This window comes from Mobula hypostoma, chromosome 26 (genome assembly GCF_963921235.1).
Source record: "Mobula hypostoma chromosome 26, sMobHyp1.1, whole genome shotgun sequence".
Classification (NCBI taxonomy): domain Eukaryota; kingdom Metazoa; phylum Chordata; class Chondrichthyes; order Myliobatiformes; family Myliobatidae; genus Mobula; species Mobula hypostoma.
The window spans coordinates 28597255-28620260 of NC_086122.1; the positions used below are offsets into that span (position 1 = coordinate 28597255).

Sequence of the window (23006 nt, forward strand, 5' to 3'; positions counted from 1 at the left end):
GTTTGCCAGTGAGACTTCTGCCAGTGATACTTCATCTAATGTATGAGAATTGTCACTGAGTAGCTGACTGAAAAAGGGAGTAGCTTAGGTTGATAGATTGATATGATCATGGGGATTGATATTCAAAAATATCAGTCAGGTATAGCTAGTTGGGGGAGTTGTTGTTTGGAGCTGCTAGTTAAGTAGATGATTGGGGAGAAGATTGGGTGGTTAGTCTGTATGCAGAAAAAATGAGTGCAGGGTTGGGATCTGCATGGAAAGGCTATTCGATGTGGAGTTGAAGAGGAAGTTGCTCACTCTGAGATGCTATTCTTTGGAGTTCTCTGCATGAGAGTGCTGAAGATGTTGATTTATTCAATGTATTCAAAGTTGAGATAAGGGTTCTCTCAGAAGAAGAGTTAAAGAGTTTAGGTAAGAAAGAGGAGCTTAGGCCATGACCTTACTGAATGGACAGCAAGCTTGAAAGGCTGTGATCTATTCTGATCTTATGTACTTTATTTCCCAGATCTTCTAGAGCATCCTAGTGAAAAGTGATAATGTAGCTACCTTGTGTCCAATCTGACCTGATCCCAGTCACAATTTCATTTCCTTGCTGATTCTCTGTAAAGTGTTGTCTCTGCCATAATCCAAAATCTGTTTGACTTGGCCTCATACGTATGCATTGACTGAGTCTCCGCAATCCTATGGTGCTAAGAATTCCAAATACTCATGGCCACATGAGGAAATGAATTCCTCCTCATCTCTCTTTAAAGGAGCAACCACTTGTACTGAAATTATGACCCTAGTTCTGGACTCTCCTCTGAAGGAGAGTTCTTTTGAGTCCCTTATAATCTTGTGTCTCCATCTATTTCTTTGACTCCAGGTTAGGGACCATGAAGGCCAGGGTCATGTAAACCCATGGCTAATTAGTATGACTATACGCCTTTCTGATAGGAGCATATCTACTATTTAACCTTAATCCCAATACCAATTATATGGTCTACCTGATAAATGATCCTTGTCCTCTAAAATACTTCAGAGTCGTGGAAAACCTACAGGAGGTACCTTAAAGACTAATACTGCATTTGAAAAATCTTCTAAAACATCCTCTTCCAGTGCAACACCCTGAATATCACTTAAATAAGGACTGTGTTCACCAGAGGTGACCACATTGAAACTTACAACATTCTAATGGAACTCAGCAGGTTAGATGCAGTGAGAAGGGTATTTCCCATGGCTGAGAGGTCGAGAAGTATAACAATCCTCAAGGTAAAAGAGTATTAGAAGGCTGAGAAATTGCTTCAAGGATGCTCTTAAAAACTCATCGAAGAAAGGTACCATCCTTGCTATTTGATGGAAAACCCTGGCCTACAGCCAATCAAAATGGAGAAGGAACAGGTGAGAAAGCAGTGGAAACCTTGTATCTCTTTGAGTGGACCACAAAAATTACTGTGCCATGAGGGAAATAATGTACTGTTCATCGACCTGGAATAGCCTATGGATTCAACCATCTCAGAACCCACAGAAATGGAGAAACCATAGAAACCATAGAAACTATAGCACAGAAACAGGCCTTTTGGCCCTTCTTGGCTGTGCCGAACCATTTTCTGCCTAGTCCCACTGACCTGCACACGGACCATATCCCTCCATACACCTCCCATCCATGTATCTGTCCAATTTATTCTTAAATGTTAAAAAAGAACCTGCATTTACCATCTCATCTGGCAGCTCATTCCACACTCCCACCACTCTCTGTGTGAAGAAGCCCCCCTAATGTTCCCTTTAAACTTTTCCCCCCTCATCCTTAACCCATGTCCTCTGGTTTTTTTCTCCCCTTGCCTCAGTGGAAAAAGCCTGCTTGCATTCACTCTATCTATACCCATCATAATTTTATATACCTCTATCAAATCTCCCCTCATTCTTCTACGCTCCAGGGAATAAAGTCCTAACCTATTCAACCTCTCTCTGTAACTGAGTTTCTCAAGTCCTGGCAACATCCTTGTAAACCTTCTCTGCACTCTTTCAACCTTATTTATATCCTTCCTGTAATTTGGTGACCAAAACTGAACACAATACTCCAGATTCGGCCTCACCAATGCCTTATACAACCTCATCATAACATTGCAGCTCTTATACTCAATACTTTGATTAATAAAGGCCAATGTACCAAAAGCTCTCTTTACGACCCTATCTACCTGTGACAAGAAGGTGAAGCCCAGCCTTAAGCAGAAGGGACAGCCTAAATCAAGGGTTCCCAACATGGGGTCCACGGACTCCTTGCTTAATGGTTTTGGACCTTGGTGTAAAATAAAGATTGGAAACACTTGGCCTAAAAGAACGTCTGCATTGGCGCTGCTTCCTGCACACATGCAGAACTCGTTGACTTTATTAACTTTGCCTCCAACTTTCACCCTGCCCTCAAGTTTACCTGGTCCATTTCCGACACCTCCCTCCCCTTTCTAGATCTTTCTGTCTCTGTCTCTGGAGACAGCTTATCCACTGATGTCTACTATAAGCCTACTGACTCTCACAGCTATCTGGACTATTCCTCTTCTCACCCTGTCTCTTGCAAAAACGCCATCCCCTTCTCGCAATTCCTCCGTCTCCGCCGCATCTGCTCTCAGGATGAGGCTTTTCATTCTAGGACGAGGGAGATGTCTTCCTTTTTTAAAGAAAGGGGCTTCCCTTCCTCCGCTATCAACTCTGCTCTTAAACGCATCTCCCCCATTTCACATACATCTGCTCTCACTCCATCCTCCCACCACCCCACTAGGAATAGGGTTCCCCTGGTCCTCACCTACCACCCCACCAGCCTCCGGGTCCAACATATTATTCTCCGTAACTTCCGCCACCTCCAACGGGATCCCACCAATAAGCACATCTTTCCCTCCACCCGCCTCTGCATTCCGCAGGGATTGCTCCCTACGCAACTCCCTTGTCCATTCGTCCCCCCCATCCCTCCCCACTGATCTCCCTCCTGGCACTTATCCATGTAAACGGAACAAGTGCTACACATGCCCTTACACTTCCTCCCTTACCACCATTCAGGGCCCCAAACAGTCCTTCCAGGTGAGGCATCACTTCACCTGTGAGTCGACTGGGGTGATATACTGCGTCCGGTGCTCCCGATGTGGCCTTTTATATATTGGCGAGACCCGACGCAGACTGGGAGACCGCTTTGCTGAACATCTACGCTCTGTCCGCCAGAGAAAGCAGGATCTCCCAGCGGCCACACATTTTAATTCCACATCCCATTCCCATTCTGACATGTCTATCCATGGCCTCCTCTACTGTAAAGATGAAGCCACACTCAGGTTGGAGGAACAACACCTTATATTCCGTCTGGGTAGCCTCCAACCTGATGGCATGAACATCGACTTCTCTAACTTCCGCTAAGGCCCCAACTCCCCCTCGTAGCCCATCTGTTACTCATTTTTATGCACACATTCTTTCTCTCACTCTCCTTTTTCTCCCTCTGTCCCTCTGAATATACCTCTTGCCCATCCTCTGGGTCACCCCCCCCTTGTCTTTCTTCCCTGACCTCCTGTCCCATGATCCTCTCGTATCCCCTTTTGCCTATCACCTGTCCAGCTCTCGGCTCTATCCCTCCCCCTCCTGTCTTCTCCTATCATTTTGGATCTCCCCTTCCCCCTCCAACTTTCAAATCCCTTACTCACTCTTCCTTCAGTTAGTCCTGACGAAGGGTCTCGGCCTGAAACGTCGACTGCACCTCTTCCTACAGATGCTGCTTGGCCTGCTGCGTTCACCAGCAACTTTGATGTATGTTGCCTAAAAGAACACTTGGTTGGGTTGAGTTGTTCTCCGATCTTGGCAGTCCATTTGCAAGCAACTTGTCACCATATGAGAAGACATCATTGGTGCACTGTTCATTTATGGTGTGTCCTCTGAATTCTTGGCCTTTATGTACTTATCAATTAGGGAAATATTTGTTTGAATTTGCTAATTGTTAACACTTTCATTTGTTTATTTTTCAACAGGAGTGATGTGAACAAACGTTGCAACATCATTCTAATATTTATTAATTTTAATATTATACATCTCTCTCTGGTATTGGTATAGCTTGTTTTATTTCTTAATTTATTATTTTGGTAACATTAGGAGGGGGAGGGAAGTGTGGGTGGGGTTGTACTAAAATATATCTACAAAGGCCATGACCGAACTAATTTTTAGCAGATGTCAAACAGACTGCACATTTTCTTAATGTACTGTATATATAGATCTACAAATGTAACACTGATTGGGAATGGGATTGCTCCTGCTTCTACTGGAAGAATGTTCAAAGGACTTGAAAGCTCTGTGCTTTTCTCGTGGTTTAACAAAGCCAAACTTCTAAGGCTTTGATATATTCCTTGATGTTAAAAGTAATAGCTTAAAAGAAACTTGAGATATTGTCAAACTTGACAAAATAGCTAATTACTGCAGAACAACCACAGTTTTTTTTTCTGGAAGGATGCTTTACAGTTCATGAGGAACATTTGCTTTACACGATACAACCATTCTAGATAGCAATCCCAACCAATCTAGTCACTGCACTGTAAACTCTTTATACTGCTTTAACCTCCAGGTTGAGTCGGTGGTGAAGAAGGCGAATGCAATGTTGGCATTCATTTCTAGGGGAAGAGAGTATAGGAGCAGGGATGTGATGTTGAGGCTCTATAAGGCGCTGGTGAGACCTCACTTGGAGTACTGTGGGCAGTTTTAGTCTCCTTATTTAAGAAAGGATGTGATGGCGTTGGAGAGGGTACAGAGAAGATACATTAGAATGATTCCAGGAATGAGAGGGTTAACATATGAGGAACGTTTGTCCGCTCTTGGACTGTATTCCTTGGAGTTTAGAAGAATGAGGGGAGACCTCATAGAAACATTTCAAATGTTGAAAGGCATGGACAGAGTGGATGTGGCAAAGTTGTTTCCCATGATGGAGGAGTCTAGTACGAAAGGGCATGACTTAAGGATTGAAGGGCGCCCATTCTGAACAGAGATGCAAAGAAATTTTTTTAGCCAGAGAGTGGAGAATCTATGGAATTTGTTGCCATGGGCGGCAGTGGAGGCCAAGTCATTGGGTGTATTTAAGGCAGAGATTGATAGGTATCTGAGTAGCCAGGGCATCAAAGGTTATGGTGAGAAGGTGGGGGAGCGGGACTAAATGGGAGAATGGATCAGCTCATGATAAAATGGCGGAGCAGACTTGATGGGCAAAATGGCCGACTTCTGCTCCTTTGTCTTATGGCCTTATGGTCTTATAATGCTGTTAAGATAGGAAGTACATGTTGATATTTATGTATTTATGCACATTTTAGTCCAAATCCGCACTTCTGGTATTATTTGTATATAATTCTTTATTCTTTATAATTGTTGAATGTTGTTTTTCTTACATTGCGTGCCGTGCGAAGACGTCACAGCAAATTCCTAATACATGTAAATGTATATGGCGAATAAAGTTAATCCTTGATACAGGTGAAGCAGCTTCCAACCCAAAAATCATAAATAATCTTCAGCATTTGATTATGATCAGTTTTCTTTTGTTCTACAAAGCTATGTAGTTTATCAAACACAGCACATATCCATTGTGCAAGGTAAACTCACTGGAAGTGCAGTGAACAGTACTCCCATCTGGGCACAGGCTCCAGGCTTGGTCTTCCGTCACTGTCTATGGTGGCGCCCACTTTCTATTAAGATTGTACAGGAATGACTGTTTTTCCTTTTGCTTTGGCAGATACGAGGCTGTGGGATGCAGGAGAGATAAATAGCACATGAATACATGTTGTTTTAGTACTTATTTGTTAAAATTGAGTGACTCTTTCAAGGTTGGCAAGTATGAAATAATACCTGCAATTAAAGATTTTCCCATGATTTTTCCTATCTAAGAGTTTCGATCTCAGCCAAGAAAAACTTTTCTACTTACATTTTGAATGGACTCCAGTAAATAATTTCACCACTTTTCAGACTCCTGTACTCATCAGAAGTTCCTTGATACTTCAGAATACATCATTTCTTTAGCTGAATGTTGCACTCACTTCAGATAACCAACCTTTCGAGTATCTGTCAGGACTGACCAGCAGCTGCAGATTTTTATTTTGACGTTCATAGTCAGTTCTAAAGAGAGGGATGAACCTTTCATGAATATTCACCTGGTTGTCGCACTCCCATCAGCGAGGAGGCTGCATAGGACCACCAGACTGAAAAACAGTTACTTTCCCCAAGCAGTAGAGCTGACCAACAACTCTACCCACTAACCCACCTCTCCACACTACCACTTCCTGTCAGAGTCACCTTAGGTACAGACACTGCTGCACCTAGTGTTACTTTATGGACATACAAACAGGCTATGTATATAAACCATCTTATGTACAGTATGTATATTTATTGCATTTTTTATTTTAACCATAGCCATATAACCATATAACAATTACAGCACAGAAAAAGGCCATCTCGGCCCTTCGAGTCTGTGCTGAATTCTTACTCTCACCTAATCCCACTGACCTGCACTCAGCCCATAACCCTCCATTCCTTTCCTGTCCATATAGCTGTCCAATTTAACTTTAAAAGACAACATCGAACCTGCCTCAACCACTTCTGCTGAAAGCTCGTTCCACACAGCTACCACTCTCTGAGTAAAGAATTTCCCCCTCATGTTACCCCTAAACTTTTGCCCTTTAACTCTCAACTCATGTCTTCTTGTTTGAATCTCCCCCACTCTCAATGGAAAAAGCCTATCCACGTCAACTCTATCAATCCCCCTCAAAATCTTAAACACCTCTATCAAGTCCCCCTCTCAACCTTCTACACTCCAAAGAATAAAGACCTAACTTGTTCAACCTTTCTCTGTAACTTAGGAGAGGAAACCCAGGCAACATTTTAGTAAACCTCCTCTGTACTCTCTCAATTTTATTGACATCTTTCCTATAATGTGTTTTTCCTATTATGTGTTTTTATCTCTTTTTGTGCTGCATTGAATTTGGAGTAACAATTATTTCCTTCTCCTTTACATTTGTGTACTGGAAATGACATTAAACAATTTTGAATCTTAACTTAGTTTTCTCTCTTTATAGATGTTGTATTTGCAGGTTATTTCCACCATTTTCTTATACTTCAGGTCTCCCTCAATAGCTATGTTCTCTATTTCATAGCTCCTGCTCTGTTCTTCTCCTTGCTCCTATTCATCTCCTAATTACACATGGTCTGGGCAGATCTATTAACAAGCAAGTCTCCATCACTTTTTCTCAGGTAGCTCTGCTACTCTTGGCCTCCATCCTATCACAGGCATTCCTTCTGTTCTCTCCACTCCACACATTTTCACATATTGAGTGTTTGATGGCCTTTGTCACGCGCATGAGTGTGTGTGTGTGTGTGTGTGCGTGCGTGCATTTTTTAATGGGTTCTATTGTGCTTTTTTCTTTCATGGCTACCTACACGATGACCAATCTCAAGGTTGTATGTAGTATATATACATTGATAATAAATGTACTTTGAACATTGTATACCATTCTCTGTTAATTCCTCCACAGACACTGCCTGCCTAACTGAGTACTTCCATCATTTTTTTGTTCTTACTTTGTACTTCTAACATCTGTAGTTTTCTGCTTTTTGGCTATAATAACTTTATGTAATGTTCACTAGAATTAAGTTAATTATTATAATTCTATAGAACATTACATAACAATTACTGTAAAATTACTGTAGGTTGGATAGAGTTATCAAATGTGTTCAAGAAAGTTTTCTTAATCCGTACACAGAAGTGCCAATAAGAGAGTTTGCGATACTGGATCTGTTTTTAGGGAATATGACAGGGCAGAAGACAAAAATTTGTGTGGGGAAACACTTTGCATCTAGTGACCACAATGCCATTAGTTTCAAAGTAAATATGCAAAAAGATTGGTCTAGTCCATGCGTTGAGATTCTAGATTGGAGAAAGGCCAATTTTGATGGTATCAGAAAGGATCTGGCAAGTATAAGAAATTCTCTAACCATAAACCGGGAAATTATAGGAGTGAGCCTGACATGAGTAGTGGGAAAGTTATTAGAGGGTATTCTAAGTGACCAGATATTTAAGTATCTGGTTAGTTGCTGGGACTTGAGAAACTGAGTTACAGAGAAAGGTTGAATAGGTTAGGACTTTATTCCCTGGAGCGTAGAAGAATGAGGGGAGATTTGATAGAGGTATATAAAATTATGATGAGTGTAGATAGAGTGAATGCAAGCAGGCTTTTTCCGCTGAGGCTGAGGGAGAAAAAAAACCAGAGGACGTGGGTTAAGGGTGAAGGGGGGAAAGTTTAAAGGGAACATTAGCGGGGGCTTCTTCACACAGAGAGTGGTGGGAGTGTGGAATGAGCTGCCAGATGAAGTGGTAAATGCGGGCTCAGTTTTGACATTTAAAAACTTGGACAGGTACATGGATGAGAGGTGTATAGAAGGATATGGTCCAGGTGCAGGTCAGTGGGACGAGGCAGAAAAATGGTTCGGCACAGCCAAGAGGGGCCAAAAGGCCTGTTTCTGTGCTGTAATGTTCTATGGTTCTATTTTACCAATCTTATAGAGTATTTGGTGGCAGTTGGCAGGAAAGTTCATGAAGGCAATGCAGTAGATGTTGTCTACATGGACTTTATCAAGGCAGTTGTCAAGGTCCAGCATGGGTGGTTGGTCAGACAGGCTCAGTTGCTCGGCATTCAAGATGAAGTAGTAAATTGGATTAGACATTGGCTTTGTGGGAGAAGATGGTCGCCTCACTCACTGGAGTCCTGTGATTAGTGGTGTGCCACAGGGATTGGTGATGGGTTCATTGTTGTTTGTCATCAATATCAATGATCTGGATGACAATGTGGTTAACAGGATCAGCAAATTTGTGGATGACACCAATATTGGGGGCGTAGTGGACAGCGCGGAAGGCTATCATGGCTTGCAGAGGGATCTGCATCAGCAAGAACGGGCTGAAAAATGGCAGATGGAATTTAATGCAGACAAGCGCGAGACATTGCACTTCAGTAGGACCAACCAGGGTAGGTCTTACGCAGTGAACTCAGGAGTGCTGTAGAACAAAGGGATCTGGGAATACAAGCCCATAATTCATTGAAAGTGGTGTCAGTCAGAAAGGTTCATTAAAAAGCTTTTGGCACATTGGCCTTCATATATCAATCATTGAGTACAGAAGATGGGAAGTTATGTTGAAATTGTATAAGACATTGGTGAGGCCTAATTTGGAGTATCATGTGTAGTTTTAGTTACCTACCTACAGGAAAGATGTAAATAAGGTTAAAAGAGTACAGAGAAAATTTACAAGGATGTTGCCAGGTCTGGAGGACCTGAGTTATATGGAAAGATTGAACAGGTCCAGGTCCAAACAGGACTTTATTCCTTGGAACATGGAAGATTGAGGGGAGACTTGGTGGAGGTATACAAAACTATGAGGAGTATAGAAACATAGAAACATAGAAAATAGGTGGAGTAGGCCAATCGGCCCTTCGAGCCTGCACCACCATTCAGTATGATCATGGCTGATCATCCAACTCAGAACCCTATACCTGCCTTCTCTCCATACCCCTGATCCCTTTAGACACAAGGGCCATATCTAACTCCCTCTTAAATATAGCCAATGAACTGGCCTCAACTGTTTCCTGTGGCAGAGAATTCCACAGATTCACCACTCCTTGTGTGAAGAAGTTTTTCCTCATCTCGGTCCTAAAAGGCTTCCCCTTTATCCTCAAACTGTGACCCCTAGTTCTGGACTTCCCAAAATCGGGAACAATCTTCCTGCATCTAGCCTGTCCAATCCCTTTAGGGTTTTATACATTTCGATAAGATCCTCCCTCAATCTTCTAAATTCCAACGAGTATAAGCCTAGTCGATCCAGTCTTTCATCATATGAAAGTCCTGCCATCGCAGGAATCAATCTGGTGAACCTTCTTTGCACTCTCTCTATGGCAAGAATGTCTTTCCTCAGATTAGGGGACCAAAACTGCACACAATACTCCAGGTGTGGTCTCACCAAGGGCTTGTATAACTGCAGTAGTACCTCCCTGCTCCTGTACTCGAATTCTCTTGCCAGCAAATGCAAAATGCAAATCCAAATGCCAGCATACCATTTGCCTTTTTCACTGTCTGCTGTACCTGCATGCCCACTTTCAATGAGTGGTGTATAATGACACCCAGGTCTCGTTGCACCTCCCCTTTTCCTAATCGGCCACCATTCAGATAATAATCTGTTTTCCTGTTTTTGCCACCGATAGGGTAAATGTAAGCTGGCTATTTCCTCTGAGTTTCGGTGGGACAACAACCAGAGGTCATGGATTAAGGGTGAAAGTGGAAAATTTAAGGGGAAGTTGGGGGGAAGCTTCTTCACTCAGGAGTCGTGAGTGTGTGGAATGAGCTGTCAGCACAAGTGGTGCATGCGAACTCGATTTCAACATTTAAGAGAAGTTTTAGATAGCTACATGGAGTGGTATGGAGGGCTATGGTCCAGGAGTAGGTTGATAGAAGTAGGCAGTTTAAATGGTTTTGGCATGGACTAGATGGGCCAAAGGGCCTGTTTCTGCACTTTACTTTTCTATGACTCTGTGACTTTATGACTCTATGACTACAGACCAGAGATTTGTCTCAGTGAGGCACTGGACATCTATTTGGACCCTAATTTTCTTTTGTGTAGAAAAAAATGAATTTGCTAAAATAATTAACCTCATGACTTCAGTCTTCAGCATCTGCACTTCTCAAAATGAGAAGAAAAATGTTGCAGTGCTAAGGTTATATCGACGAAAATCGGAATCGGTCTGCAATAGAGAAAGGAGACTAGTGGTTCTGATTTAACAACATTACACAATCCAGTAAAAGGTTGGAAACATTAACTCTTCTGAACCATAACAGATCTCGAGGCCGATTTCCTCAATAATACAGCAAACTGCAAGAAACTTACTCAAAAAAAAATCCTCAATTTGGTGCTGATATGCTCAAGTGGCACTGAATTAATTGTTTGTAAACTTGGAATCACTTTTCTCTCTCTCTTTCTTTGCCATTTTATTCTTATCCTGTCTTTTACACGCATGCTGCAGAAACACATAGTTCCGCATCAGAGTTAAGCATTCACAGCTTCTTAATATGATCAGGCAGAGTGAACAGGTTCAATGGAAAGCAGAAACCCCTGGGGTAGCGAGATAGATGTAGAAAAATCGGGAGATGTATTATTTTTAGACTTCAGACAAAATTCACCAAGCTGCACACATAAGATACATTTGAAGGACAACTGCGGTGATAGGATTGGGGAGATGATAACATGGTGTGACACCTTGATAACAAAAAAGTGAACAAACAGCAGTAATAAATGGATTGATTTTCAAGCTGGTTGCCATTGTTAGTGAGTGGAGCAAATGCCAGACTATGGGCATTATCCACTTACAATTTGTTGCATTGATCTTGTTGAGGGGACAATGTGTTAGACTCTATATATGGACTTGTTCATAATCCAAAGCCAGGTGGAGAAAGAACACTCAACCATTACGTGTTTAATTTCTCAGTGCCAGTCCCATTGACAGAGTCAAAATTCCACTTTAAAATATTTGAATCATCAGTTTTAGGGAGTAATTTTTAAATTTACCGGAACAGAAAAGTTAAACGTCAAGGAGGAAGAGAAAGAAGAGACACAAGGATAAAGAACGTTTCAATCTGTGTAGAACAAGCGCAAAAACACTGCTGCTAGCTGCTCATCCATTGTCAATAGTGAACTCACCTCCACTGTTCCACCCCATCGCCCTCACCACACTCTCCAAAACAGTTCCGAACCCAGCCTATCCTCAACAAGGAAGCTAATCCAAAATCCTTCCAAGGAGCAAACTACTTTCAAGATGGTTTTAAAACAGAACAAACTGTTTCCTCAACATGGTTCCAAAGACCCATAGTTACTGATGAGCTGGCAACATTCAAAGGAAGTATCTTCATGCATCAATGATGGAAAACAAAAAAAGATGATAAATATTTAGTGCTTGCATTTTGTTTGCAAAGCAGAGCTGGTATACAGTTTGCAGATGCGTCACATTGTGCAATGGCTGAGCTGAGATATTAAGCAAGTTGCTGGAACCTGGAGCAGCATTATCTCTCTTTTGATCAGCCCTTGGTCTCTCTACTTTGCAGTCCTTCGGACGGTGGCAGATCAATAAGCAAAGGAATGGAGTTGTGGTGGGGGGGGGAGGGTTGAGGGAGCTGCTGGGTTGGTGGTGGAGGAGTTGAGAGACCTCTCATCCTCTTCCTGAAACTCTGCTTATGGAAGTAGTCCTTTTCTGAGGATCCAACACAACCGGTAAAAGCATTTTGTAAGGCTGACAGCCAGCAAGATATGCTACTTTATGCCTGTTTGAAAGGGGGGAGTGACAAATGTTTGTGCAAGTATCTAAGCTTTTACTGCAAGCAGTTCATTTATGACATCCCAGGGATCTAATGGGAGTTAGATGTAGCACAGTGTTGCCTGGTGATTAGCACCCTTAAATGGCTGGTGCTGGTTGCAATGGAAGAACCACAAAATAAACAGGGAATTAGGGAAAAACACTTTGCAAAGGATGTGAAAAGTCTTCAAAAGTAATCATACTAACTGAAAGAAAGATGCAAAATGATGTGAAATCAACCACCATGGTGAAAATATAGAGTAATTTTAAATGGTTGGATTCTGAAAGGTGTTCAAAGATTAGTTTTAATATCAATGTATAAAGTATACAACCTGAAATTCTTACTCTTCACAGACATCCAAGAAACAAGAAACCTCATAGAATGAAAGATAAAACCATCAATGCCCAGAAGCACCATTCCTTCTGTCACACAAACAGTAGTAGAAGCATCGACCCTCCCTCTCTCCCCCTCCACTTGTACCAGCAGAATCAGAATCGGGATTAATATCAACTGCACATGTCGTGAAATTTGTTGCAGTAGCAGTATATGGTAATACAGAATCATAAAAAAATCTATAAATTGCAATAATAAATATATATACAGTATATAAATTAAATAAATAGTGCAAAATGTATTGAGGTAGTGTTCATGGATTCATTGACCATTCAGAAACCTGATGGCAGAGGGGAAGAAGCCGTCCTTGAAACATTGAGTGTATGTCTTCAGGTTCCTGGATTCCCTTTCTTGGTGGGAGCAAGGAGAAGAGGTGATGGGGATACTGAATGATGGATGCCACCTTTTTGAGGCATCACCCTTTGAAGGTGTCCTAGATGCTAAGGAGGATAGCGCCCATGATGGAGCTGGCTTAACTTACAACATTCTGCAGCTATTTCCGAACTTGTGCAGTGGCACTTCCACGCCAGACACTGATGCAACCAGTTAGAATGCTCTCCAAGGTACATTTGTAGAAATTTCTATGCCTTTGGTGGACATACCAAGTCTCTTCAAAATCCTAATGAAATACCGTCTCTGTTGTGCCTTCTTTGTAATTGTGCCAATGTGTTGGACCCAGGATAGACCTTCAGAGATGTTGACACCCAGGAACTTGAAACTGCTCACCCTTTTCACTTCTTATCCCTCATTGAGGACTGGTGTGTGTTTTCTCAACTTCCCCTTCCTGAAGTCCACAATTAATTCCTCGGTCCAACTGACGTTGAGTGCAAGGTTATTGTTGTGCTACCACTCAACCAGCTGATCTAGCTCACTCCTGCATGTCTCGTCATTATCATCTGAAATTCAGCAAACAATAGTTGTGTAATAGCAAATTTTGAGCCATTGGGCTGCAGTGCTGTGCCCAGATTGGCAGCAGTGAGCCATGCTTCCATGAAGCCATGTACACTGCAGTCCCTGATGTCTCTCTGATACTGCAATCTAGCTTTAGCTCTGAGGTCTTCAATTTTATTTTCCAGAGACTGTACATTTGCCAGCAGGATAGTCAGGAGTTGTGTCTAAGGCCTCTGTGTTTCAATTGTATCTGCAGATGTGCTCACCTTCCGCACCTTCTTTTTCTTAAAGGGGATCTGCATTTATCACCCGAGTCTACAGTCTGGGGTCGGCTGATTTTGAGTATTGATAGATCTTTCAAATATCTTAAGACAATGTTGCTTACAGAAGTACCTATAGGCAGTGACGCGGATTTCAGTTGTAGCAGTCCTAAATGGGAATACTTGATGACTTCTAACAGAGTGGCACACAAAACTTCCTTTCCATACAAAGAAGATATTCTATCACCAGGGGATTGTGAATCAGAATCAGTTTTGATATCAGTGGCACATGTCGTGAAATTTGTTGTCTTTATGGCAGCAGTCCATTGCAATACATAATAATAAAAATTGTAAATTACAGTGAGTATATGTACATACAAAAAATAACTTAGTAAAAAATAGACATAAAAAAATAGTGAGGTAGTGTTTATGGATTCAATGTCCATTCAGCAATCTGATGGCAGCAGGGAAGAAGCTATTCCTGAATCATCGAGTGAGTGCCTTCAGACTTCTGTACCTCCTTTCTGATGATAGCAATGAGAAGAGGGCATGTCCTGGGTGGTGGAGGTTCTTAGTGATGGATGCCGCCTTTCTGAGGCATTGCTCCTTTCAGATGACCTGAATACTGTGGAGGCTAGTGCCCATGATAGATCACATCCCAATTATTGTTCAATTGATTTATCTTGAGGGCATCATTTGACGCTGCAATTAGTTCTGGAAATCATGGGTTCAATGTTCATTCAGAAATTGGACGGCAGCAGGGAAGAAGCTGTTCCTGAATCATTGAGTGTGTGCCTTCAGGGTTCTATACCTCCTCCCTAATGGTAGCAATGAGAAGAGAGCATGTCCTTGGTGGTGGGGGTCCTTAATGATGGATGCTGCCTTCTTAAGGCACCACTACTTGAAGATGGCCTGGATGCTGATGAGGTTGGTGCCTTTCAGCCTTTTAAGGTAGTAACCTTTTAAACTTTCTCCAGGAGGGTTCTGGAGGTTTGATTGCTGAGTATATTCAGGATAGAAGCTGATAGTGTTTTAAATTTCAAATTAATAAAAATGTCCAGCGTAAATGTTGGAAAATGACATTGAAATAAATGATCGGCCGTCACCTTATTGAATGGCGAAACAGACACAACGATCTGAAAGTCCCCTCCTGCTAAGTAATGTTAAAAAAATGTTAGTGTGGTGCTCGCCCTGATCGAGGGATAGAAAAATGATTCCTGATGGTAGCTGTTTGTAGATCTTAGTGCTGCATGGCCCTGCCACAATAAAGCATGTGAAGTCAGATGTGATCAATATACACTCAGTGGCCACTTTATTAGGTACACCTTGACGCATGCTTGTAAATGTAAATATCTAATCAGCCAATCATTTGGCAGCAACTCAATGCATAAAAGCATGCAGACCTAATCAAGAGGTTCAGTTGTTATTCAAACCGAACATCAGAATGGGGAAGAAATTTGACCTTAGTGGCTTTGACCATGGAATGATTGTTGGTGCCAGACAGGGTGGTTTGAGTATTTCAGAAATTGCTGATCTTCTGGGATTTCACTCATAACATTCCCTGAAGTTTACAGAGAAAGGTGCGAAAATGTTAAAAAAAATCCAGTGAGAAGAAGTTCTGTGGATTAAAGTGTCTTGTTAAAATGAGGGAGGTCAGAGGAGAATGGCCAGACTGGTTCAAGCTGACAGGAAGGTGACAGTAACTCAAATAACCACACAATACAATATTGGTGTGCAGAAGAGCATCTCTGAACACACAGCTTGTTGAACCTTGAAGTGGATAGGCTACAGCAGCAGAAGACCATGAACATGCACTCAATGGCCATGAGATTAGATACAGGAGGTACCTAAGAATGTGGACACTGAGTGTCCCTGAAACAATAACAAACACCAATTATTTTAATAGTACAGCATTGCTCTTTTTTTTTTCCTTATCTTACAACTGCTAGAGCATCCTACCTGGTCCTGGACCATCTTTGACATGGACATTTCCAGTCCAACGACTAGTGTTGGACACAAACACTGCACCAGTCATGTAGCGTTTTGGTGGATCGTGAAAATCGACCACATCATAATAGCCGGGTCCTGGAGGTGTTGGGTTTCTGCGGACTGGGAAAGGAGGAGCTGAAATGCACATGTAATGCTTCTTCCTGGAGAAAAAGAAAATTGTAAGGCAACAAAACAACATGAGAAATAACAAACATTTTATCAAATTATAAGCCCATGTTACAATAATTGTAAATTAAACTCGGAGACTTGTGAGGGTGACCACAACTCATTTTAATTTGTTATCGGTCTTGCACTCAATCTGAACTATTTTGTTTCTTGGCTATGTCATTCTCCTGGCTAGGGTGTCTAAAATCAGCATCACCATTTCCTGGAGTTTCAGAGATGAGAAAAATTTCATTCTGATTGTTTGTTATCATTTATGGTTCATTTCCCATCAAGTTTCAAGCTGTATCCTGTTTCAAAAGATTCTGTGAGTAAGTATCCTGATGCTTATCTCCTAACTCTAGCAGTCCTATTGTTTCTGAGGTACAGAACATCTACCTGCAACAGGGCTTCCACCATCTTTGGGGTCGTTTGGTTTTAGCATCTTCAGGGTGCCAGGTATTTAATTGAATTGAATGATCTTTATTATCATTATACATAGGTACAATGAAACTCTGTTTGGCTTCCTCTCAGGCGAGTAAATAAAGCGGTAGATAAAAACAAGACAGTAATAGAAAAACAGTCTTAAATAGATAAGTAACAAAAAATAAGTTTCAGCAGCACCAGAATATCACAGTAATGCTCAAAGTGTCATTAGTGCAAGTATTTGAGTCCTTGGGTGTGCTCACAGTTTCAGTCATGGTTCTGTGGGAGTGGTGTGATGGAGGTCACAGCTCTGGGATAGAAGCTGTTCCTCAGTCTATTTGTTCTGGCTTTTAGTGTCCTGAACCTTTTGCTGGACGGCAGCGGGTCAAACAGGGAGTGGCCGGGGTGTGTGGTGTCTCTGGTCATGCTGATTGCTTTCCTCCTGAGTCTGCTGGAGTAGATGGTGTCCAGTCCTGGGAGCTCCATCCTGACAATTCGCTGGGCCGCCTTCACCACGCGATGCAGGTCTTGTCGCTCAGCGGCCGTGCAGCTGGCATACCACACTGTGGCGCTGATGCTAATGTTTATTGCTGTGTTGAAGGAAAGTAGAAGACCCCACCAGTGGAATCCCAGACAAAATGGTACCTCCTTAACAAACAATTTGGTGTTTTTCCCTCGCCCAACCCTTCCCCAACTCTTCCCCTTCCACCCCCATTCCATCTGCTCCTCCCTGGCTGCCTGCAGGTTTCTAGCAATTCTTCACGGCTACAAGTGACATTTATAAAAATGATCAAGGGCTTAACACATTTTTAAAAATATTACTTTAAAGCAGACAGATGGTTGCATTTTATTTTTAAAATATAGCTGGTCTCAGAATGTCAAGCAGAAGTGAATGACTGAGAATTAACAATGCCAAATATACTTATCCACTGAACTGTGAATATTTTTGATGGCTGCTTACTCATATTCTGCCACGTCCAATTGGTTTAGGTTCTCACACATTGCACTGTACGTTTAGCGACATGGTAGTGTAGTGGTTAGTGTAAAGCTATTAAAAGATTATTATTATTATATGATTATGATTATGAGGACACACAGTCCCCTTTTATTGTCATTTAGTAATGCTTGCATCAAGAAATGATAAAAATGTTTTTCCAGAACGATATCACGAAAAACACATGACAAACCAACTTAAAAACTAACAAAAACCACATAATTATAACATATAGTTACAACAGTGCAAAGCAATACCATAATTTCCTAAGAACAGACCATAGCACAGTAAAGGTCTCAGAGTCTCTCAAAGTCCCATCATCTCACGCAGACGGTAAACTCCCAGCACCGCCAATTTGCCGATGCAGCATCCCGGAAGCATCCAAGCACAGTCTGACTCCGAGTCCGTCCAAAAAACTCCGAGCCTACGACCACCTCCCGACACCGATGCACTGAACACCATCACGGCCGAGCGTTTTGACCCCAGCCCCGGCAACAGGCGATTCGCAAAGCCGAGGATTTGGGGCCTTCATCTCCGGAGATTCTCGCTCGCACAGTAGCAGCAGCGGCGAAGCAGGCATTTCAGAAATTACTCCAGATGTTCCTTTGCGCTTTCACGGCTGTCCCCCATCAAATCCAGATTGATGCATGGCCCCTAGTTACACATATCGATATTCATTCGGAATGGCCACGTGCACTGCGTCACGCCGCCATCTTCTCCTCCCTCCTTAGATCGGGGTGAAATTCCTGCTGCTGTCTGTAAGGAGTTTGTATGCACTCCTTGTGACCATGTGGGTTTCCTCTAGGTGTCCTGGTTTCCTCCCACATTCCAAAGATGTATGGTTAGGGTTAGCAAGTTTTGGATATGCTATGTTGGCAGCAGAAGCCTGATGAAATTTGTTGGGTTTTCCAGCACAATCCTCACTGATCTGATTTGATGCAAATGACGCATTTCACTGTATGCTTTGATGTATATGTGACAAATAAAACAAATCTTTAATTTTAATGTTTTGCTTTACACATCATGTACCATCCAGTTACTGCATGACTACATGAAATCGATTTTGGCTAACAACAGGATTCACGTTGCATTGTCCATACTTAGAGAAAACAGACATGAAGACTGGAGACATGAAAGGGTGAATAGGTTAGAACGTTCTCCACTGGAATGTAGGAAAATGCGGAGAGATTTGACAGAGGGATACACGGTTATGAGGGGTATAGATAGGGTAAGTACAAGCAAGCTGGTTCTACTGAGGTTGAACGAGAGATCATAGGTTTAGGGTGAAAGATGAAATATTTAAGGAGAACCTGACAGGGACTTTTGCACTCAGAGGGTAGTTCATTGCTAAGTACTTGGATGGGAGGGGTATGGAGAGCTTTGATTCATGTGTGGGTCGATGGGACTAGACAGGAAAATAATTCAGCACAGATTAAATGGGCTGAAAGGCCTGTTTCTGTGCTCTAGGGCTCTATGGCTCTGTGACTCTAAAGTAGGAACATAACTCACATGTCACAATCAAGACAAAGATCATTAGTTTCTCTTGACAATTTGGGAATCTAAGTATATAGAACAATGGCCAGTAAATGAAGTTGAAGATCAATTCAACCAGAATAAACTTGAGGGAAAACATGGTCTTAGTTTCTCTATCATGCATATTCCATTGTGAATATGGCTTTGGTTCTCAAAATCTGCACTGTGTCTTTTTTCTTGCTACATCTTTCTGACTTACTTACTGTCCATTATGCCATTTGCGTTTAGGGCAGTATTGAAGGTCCTCCATCTCTGTCTGACAATACCTGGCACATAAATTTATAAGGGTTCTTCATTGTTGTTTCTGTAACAATTGTTTTTGACTAGTCAGGGTTATTTGCCCTGAGCTGAACCCCCAAACCTGGATGACCAGTGGATCACCCTTAGTCTAGCCTCTATCCTTTGATCTGTTTGGCATGGGTGAGCCAAAGAACAAGGCCCTAACTCTAGCCAACAGAGATCCCTGGGTCATTGAGGCACGCAGGCCTCTAAACCCTATGACAAGGTTGTGGTCCTCTTGGAGGTCTTGCTACATCTAGGCCTTTGTTCACTAACTCCTAACCCTAAAATATCTAACGTGGACAAAGGATAAAATCTTCACCCCTTCTGCAAATTCTGAATCTGCACACAACTGTTTTCCCCTCACAGACAAGTCTGCCTTTTTGATATTCATTTCAAAAGCAGCTACTGAAATGGAGTCAGCCACCCATACCAAGGATGCAAACGTGTGAATTGAACCTTGTCTTCTGCCATTGACTTGTAAGGTTGATAGGTTGCTGGTCCGGGGTTTGTTGAGTCAGTTGGATACTTCAGACGCACCGTCTTGGATTTGAAAGCAGAAACTATTGCCTTTGGTGACTCCTTGGTCAGGGAGTGGTTGATTCTGTAATGGCCTGGAAAAGAATTTAAAAGCTGACGCAAAACATTGGTGGTGCTGCATGTAAAAACAGATATACTTTGCTAATTATTTCCCAATGACAATTGCAATAACAGAACCTTGTTATACAGAAAACTATGTTAAAATTAGAAAATTTATATTGTCTAATATCTTTGAAACTTATGCCAAACAGTGACAAGATTTCCCCGATTGACAAGCATTCTGCCTTACCTACACACAGGTAGGGAAAACATCTTTGGGAATGTCATCAGTATTGAGCATTGGGCTTTGAGGGTTCTCCAGTACCTGTAGTTACTAAATGTTGTCTCAACGAGAGTCGTAAAACCCTTTGCTTTCTGATTAATCTAGTCAGTTAATTGTGACTGGCACGGGTTGCTCGCGATCTATGATTATTTGAAGAGGACTCCCGTTTAGTGCCTCAGTGGAGTCATTGTTTTGGAGAGAGTGGATTGTCTCCGAGCGTTGCTCAGTTGTCCCTCCGGGGCTCTGTTGTTGTTCCTATGTCTAATCTCTTATTCCCGTCTCTTCATGGGGAATCTGCCATCCGCCGCTCCTGGGTTGAGTCGGTGCCAGGCACCCTCGTGACGGAGAAAACCTTCCGTTCTTCCGCACGTGGGTCCAGTCAAGCGAGTGCACACTGTGATGGTAACACTGGCAAATGTTCATTAATCTCCCTGGACTTTTCTTCTATTCAATCTTGCAATGACATGGGTTAATGGCTGTGATCAATGCATGAACAACCCAGCAGCAGAGATGACATAGACATAAATGAATTGATAGTTCTTCATGCTGGATCAAATTATTGGCAAGTTTGGGCATATATTTATTTTAAAAAAAACATAAATGCAGGGAAGGAAAGAGAAACTGCTTATATGCCACTACTGAAGATTCAGACTTTACTCAGGCAGTCAGGAGAGATGAATCACAAACCCACAAAGGTCTGCAATGCACACAAAATGCTGGAGCGACTCAGTAATTCAGGCAGTATCCATGGAAAAGCATAAAGAGTCGACGTTTCAGGCCGAGACCCTTCTTCAGGACTGAAGGATATCAGCCCAAAATTTCAACTCTTTATTCTTCTCCATAGATGTTGCCTGACTTGTTCAGTTCCTCCAGCATTTCAGGACAGATGAACGTTGATTATCTGACTTCAGAAAACTATTTTATGAGTTAAACGTTCAAAGCACTTCAGTAAACAGGCCGATTTAATGGAAAAGAGATTAAAATCTTTTGTCACTTGTTCTTTTTCTTTCCACAGCTTCACAACTCCAACCATTAAACCTGAAATAATGGAAAATGATTGATAAATTTTTTAATGGAGTTATGTGAAATTATTATTGCTTTGTGACAGAAGATATGTTTAATACTATCAACAATAAATATTGGGAGCTAAAGTGAAATAAAATATGATGTGCAAATCAGACTACAGTTTAAAGTTGTTCATATTTCAGCTTCTTCTATAGCTCAGCTGGTCCCTTCAGTGAGGAATGCAGTCTTGTTATATTATTGCACAAACCCACTAACTTTTGATTATTCCTCCTGAAGTTACAAAATGTGCATACTTACATGGGGAGGGTCCATGCAGTAATCCTTGCGGAAATGCCCCTCTCTTGGTTCTTGATAAAAATGCTGATTCGGCAGAGACATTGTTTGCTTTCCCAAGAAATACCTTGGAAATCTGGAGAAAGAGATATACACATGAATTCCTGCAACACAAAACACTGCATTGAATGTCGTCTCACTCACTGGCCTCTCCACCTTCTGTTGAACAGAATCAGAAACAGGTCTATTATCATCGGCATGTCATTATGCGTTGCATTGAACTGCTGCTGTTAAGTTAACCAATTTTTTTAACTTGGCAACAACAGTTCAACGCAATACATAATATAGAAGAAAAAATAATAAATAAATAAGTAAATCAATTACAGTAAACAGAGATTGAATAGATTAAAAATCATGCAAAAAAACAGAAATAATGTATATTAAAAAAGTGAGGTAGTGTTCAAGGGTTCAATGTCCATTTAGGAATCGGATGGCAGAGGGGAAGAAGCTGTTCCTGAATCGCTGCGTGTGTGCCCTCAGGCTTCTGTACCTCCTAACTGATGGTAACAGTGAGAAAAGGGCATGCCCTGGGTGCTGGAGGTCCTTAATAATGGACACTGCCTTTCTGAGACACCGCTCCTTGAAGATGTCCTGGGTACTTTGTAGGCTAGTACCTAAGATGGAGCTGACTAGATTTACAACCCTTGACAGCTTCTTTCGGTCCTGTGTAGTAGCCCACCGCCCCCTCCACCCAGCCCCATACCAGACAGTTATGAAACCTGTCAGAATGCTCTCCATGGTACATCTATAGACATAACTTGAAACAAAACGGTTGTTTGAGCAAGTAATACACTCAAGTGAACTCCACTGAAAACTATATGATTAAAATAATAATCAAGCTTGCATCTAATGCAAGGTACAATTCGCTGTTCAGACAATTTAAACGCCTGCCCAGATCAGAGGTGAAAGCCTATTTTGCTCGCTCTCCCCAGAGCACTGGAGAATTTCGTTGCAGTGGCTCCCGGGTCCTAGTGCAAAGTACGGTTGGTTGTTTGGACAACTTAAGTGCCGATTGGAAAGACCAAGTGTCAGGATCGGAGACGAGAGCCGATTTTCCTCGCTCTCCACGATGGTGACACCTCTCTTCATGGGGCTGAGGCTACGAAGACTGCCCCGGCTGCTGTGGTCCGTGGCCACAAAAATAATGCACTGATACCGAGGCTTTGGGCCTACTCTGGGATGCTCCAGCGTTTGGATCTGAGGACTCAATTTGGTTTGGAATGTTGTTTGCATGATTTGTGTTTTATCTCCCCTTTCTCTTGCGCATCAGGTGTTGGTTTTATTTATTTGTTTATTTTTCTTTAATTGGGTTCTTTTGGGTTTCTTGCTTTGTGGCTACCTGGAAACAAATCTCAAGGTTGTATAACTTATACATACTTTGATAATAAATGTATTTTGAAACTTGATCTTTTTCTTCTATGTCAACTCGCGCAAGAAAAGCAAGGAATTTCCCTCAATCACAATGTACTAAATAGATTATTTTCCGGATTAGAAT

The 23006-nt window shown here is 42.0% G+C and overlaps 1 protein-coding gene across 1 annotated transcript in view; it reads right to left on the reverse strand.

The window, feature by feature from the left end:
• Positions 1–5264: 5264 nt before the first annotated feature.
• stpg1 (sperm-tail PG-rich repeat containing 1) overlaps positions 5265–23006 on the reverse strand; it is a 63298-nt gene continuing 45556 nt past the window's right edge. Inside the window, exons 6-9 of the mRNA XM_063033785.1 lie at positions 21476–21587; positions 19724–19904; positions 15867–16057; positions 5265–5724 (exon numbers count right to left, since the gene is read on the reverse strand). Of these exons, the coding sequence (XP_062889855.1) occupies positions 5651–5724; positions 15867–16057; positions 19724–19904; positions 21476–21587 (558 nt within the window). The 3' untranslated portion in view covers positions 5265–5650. The remainder of the gene's footprint in view (positions 5725–15866; positions 16058–19723; positions 19905–21475; positions 21588–23006) is intronic.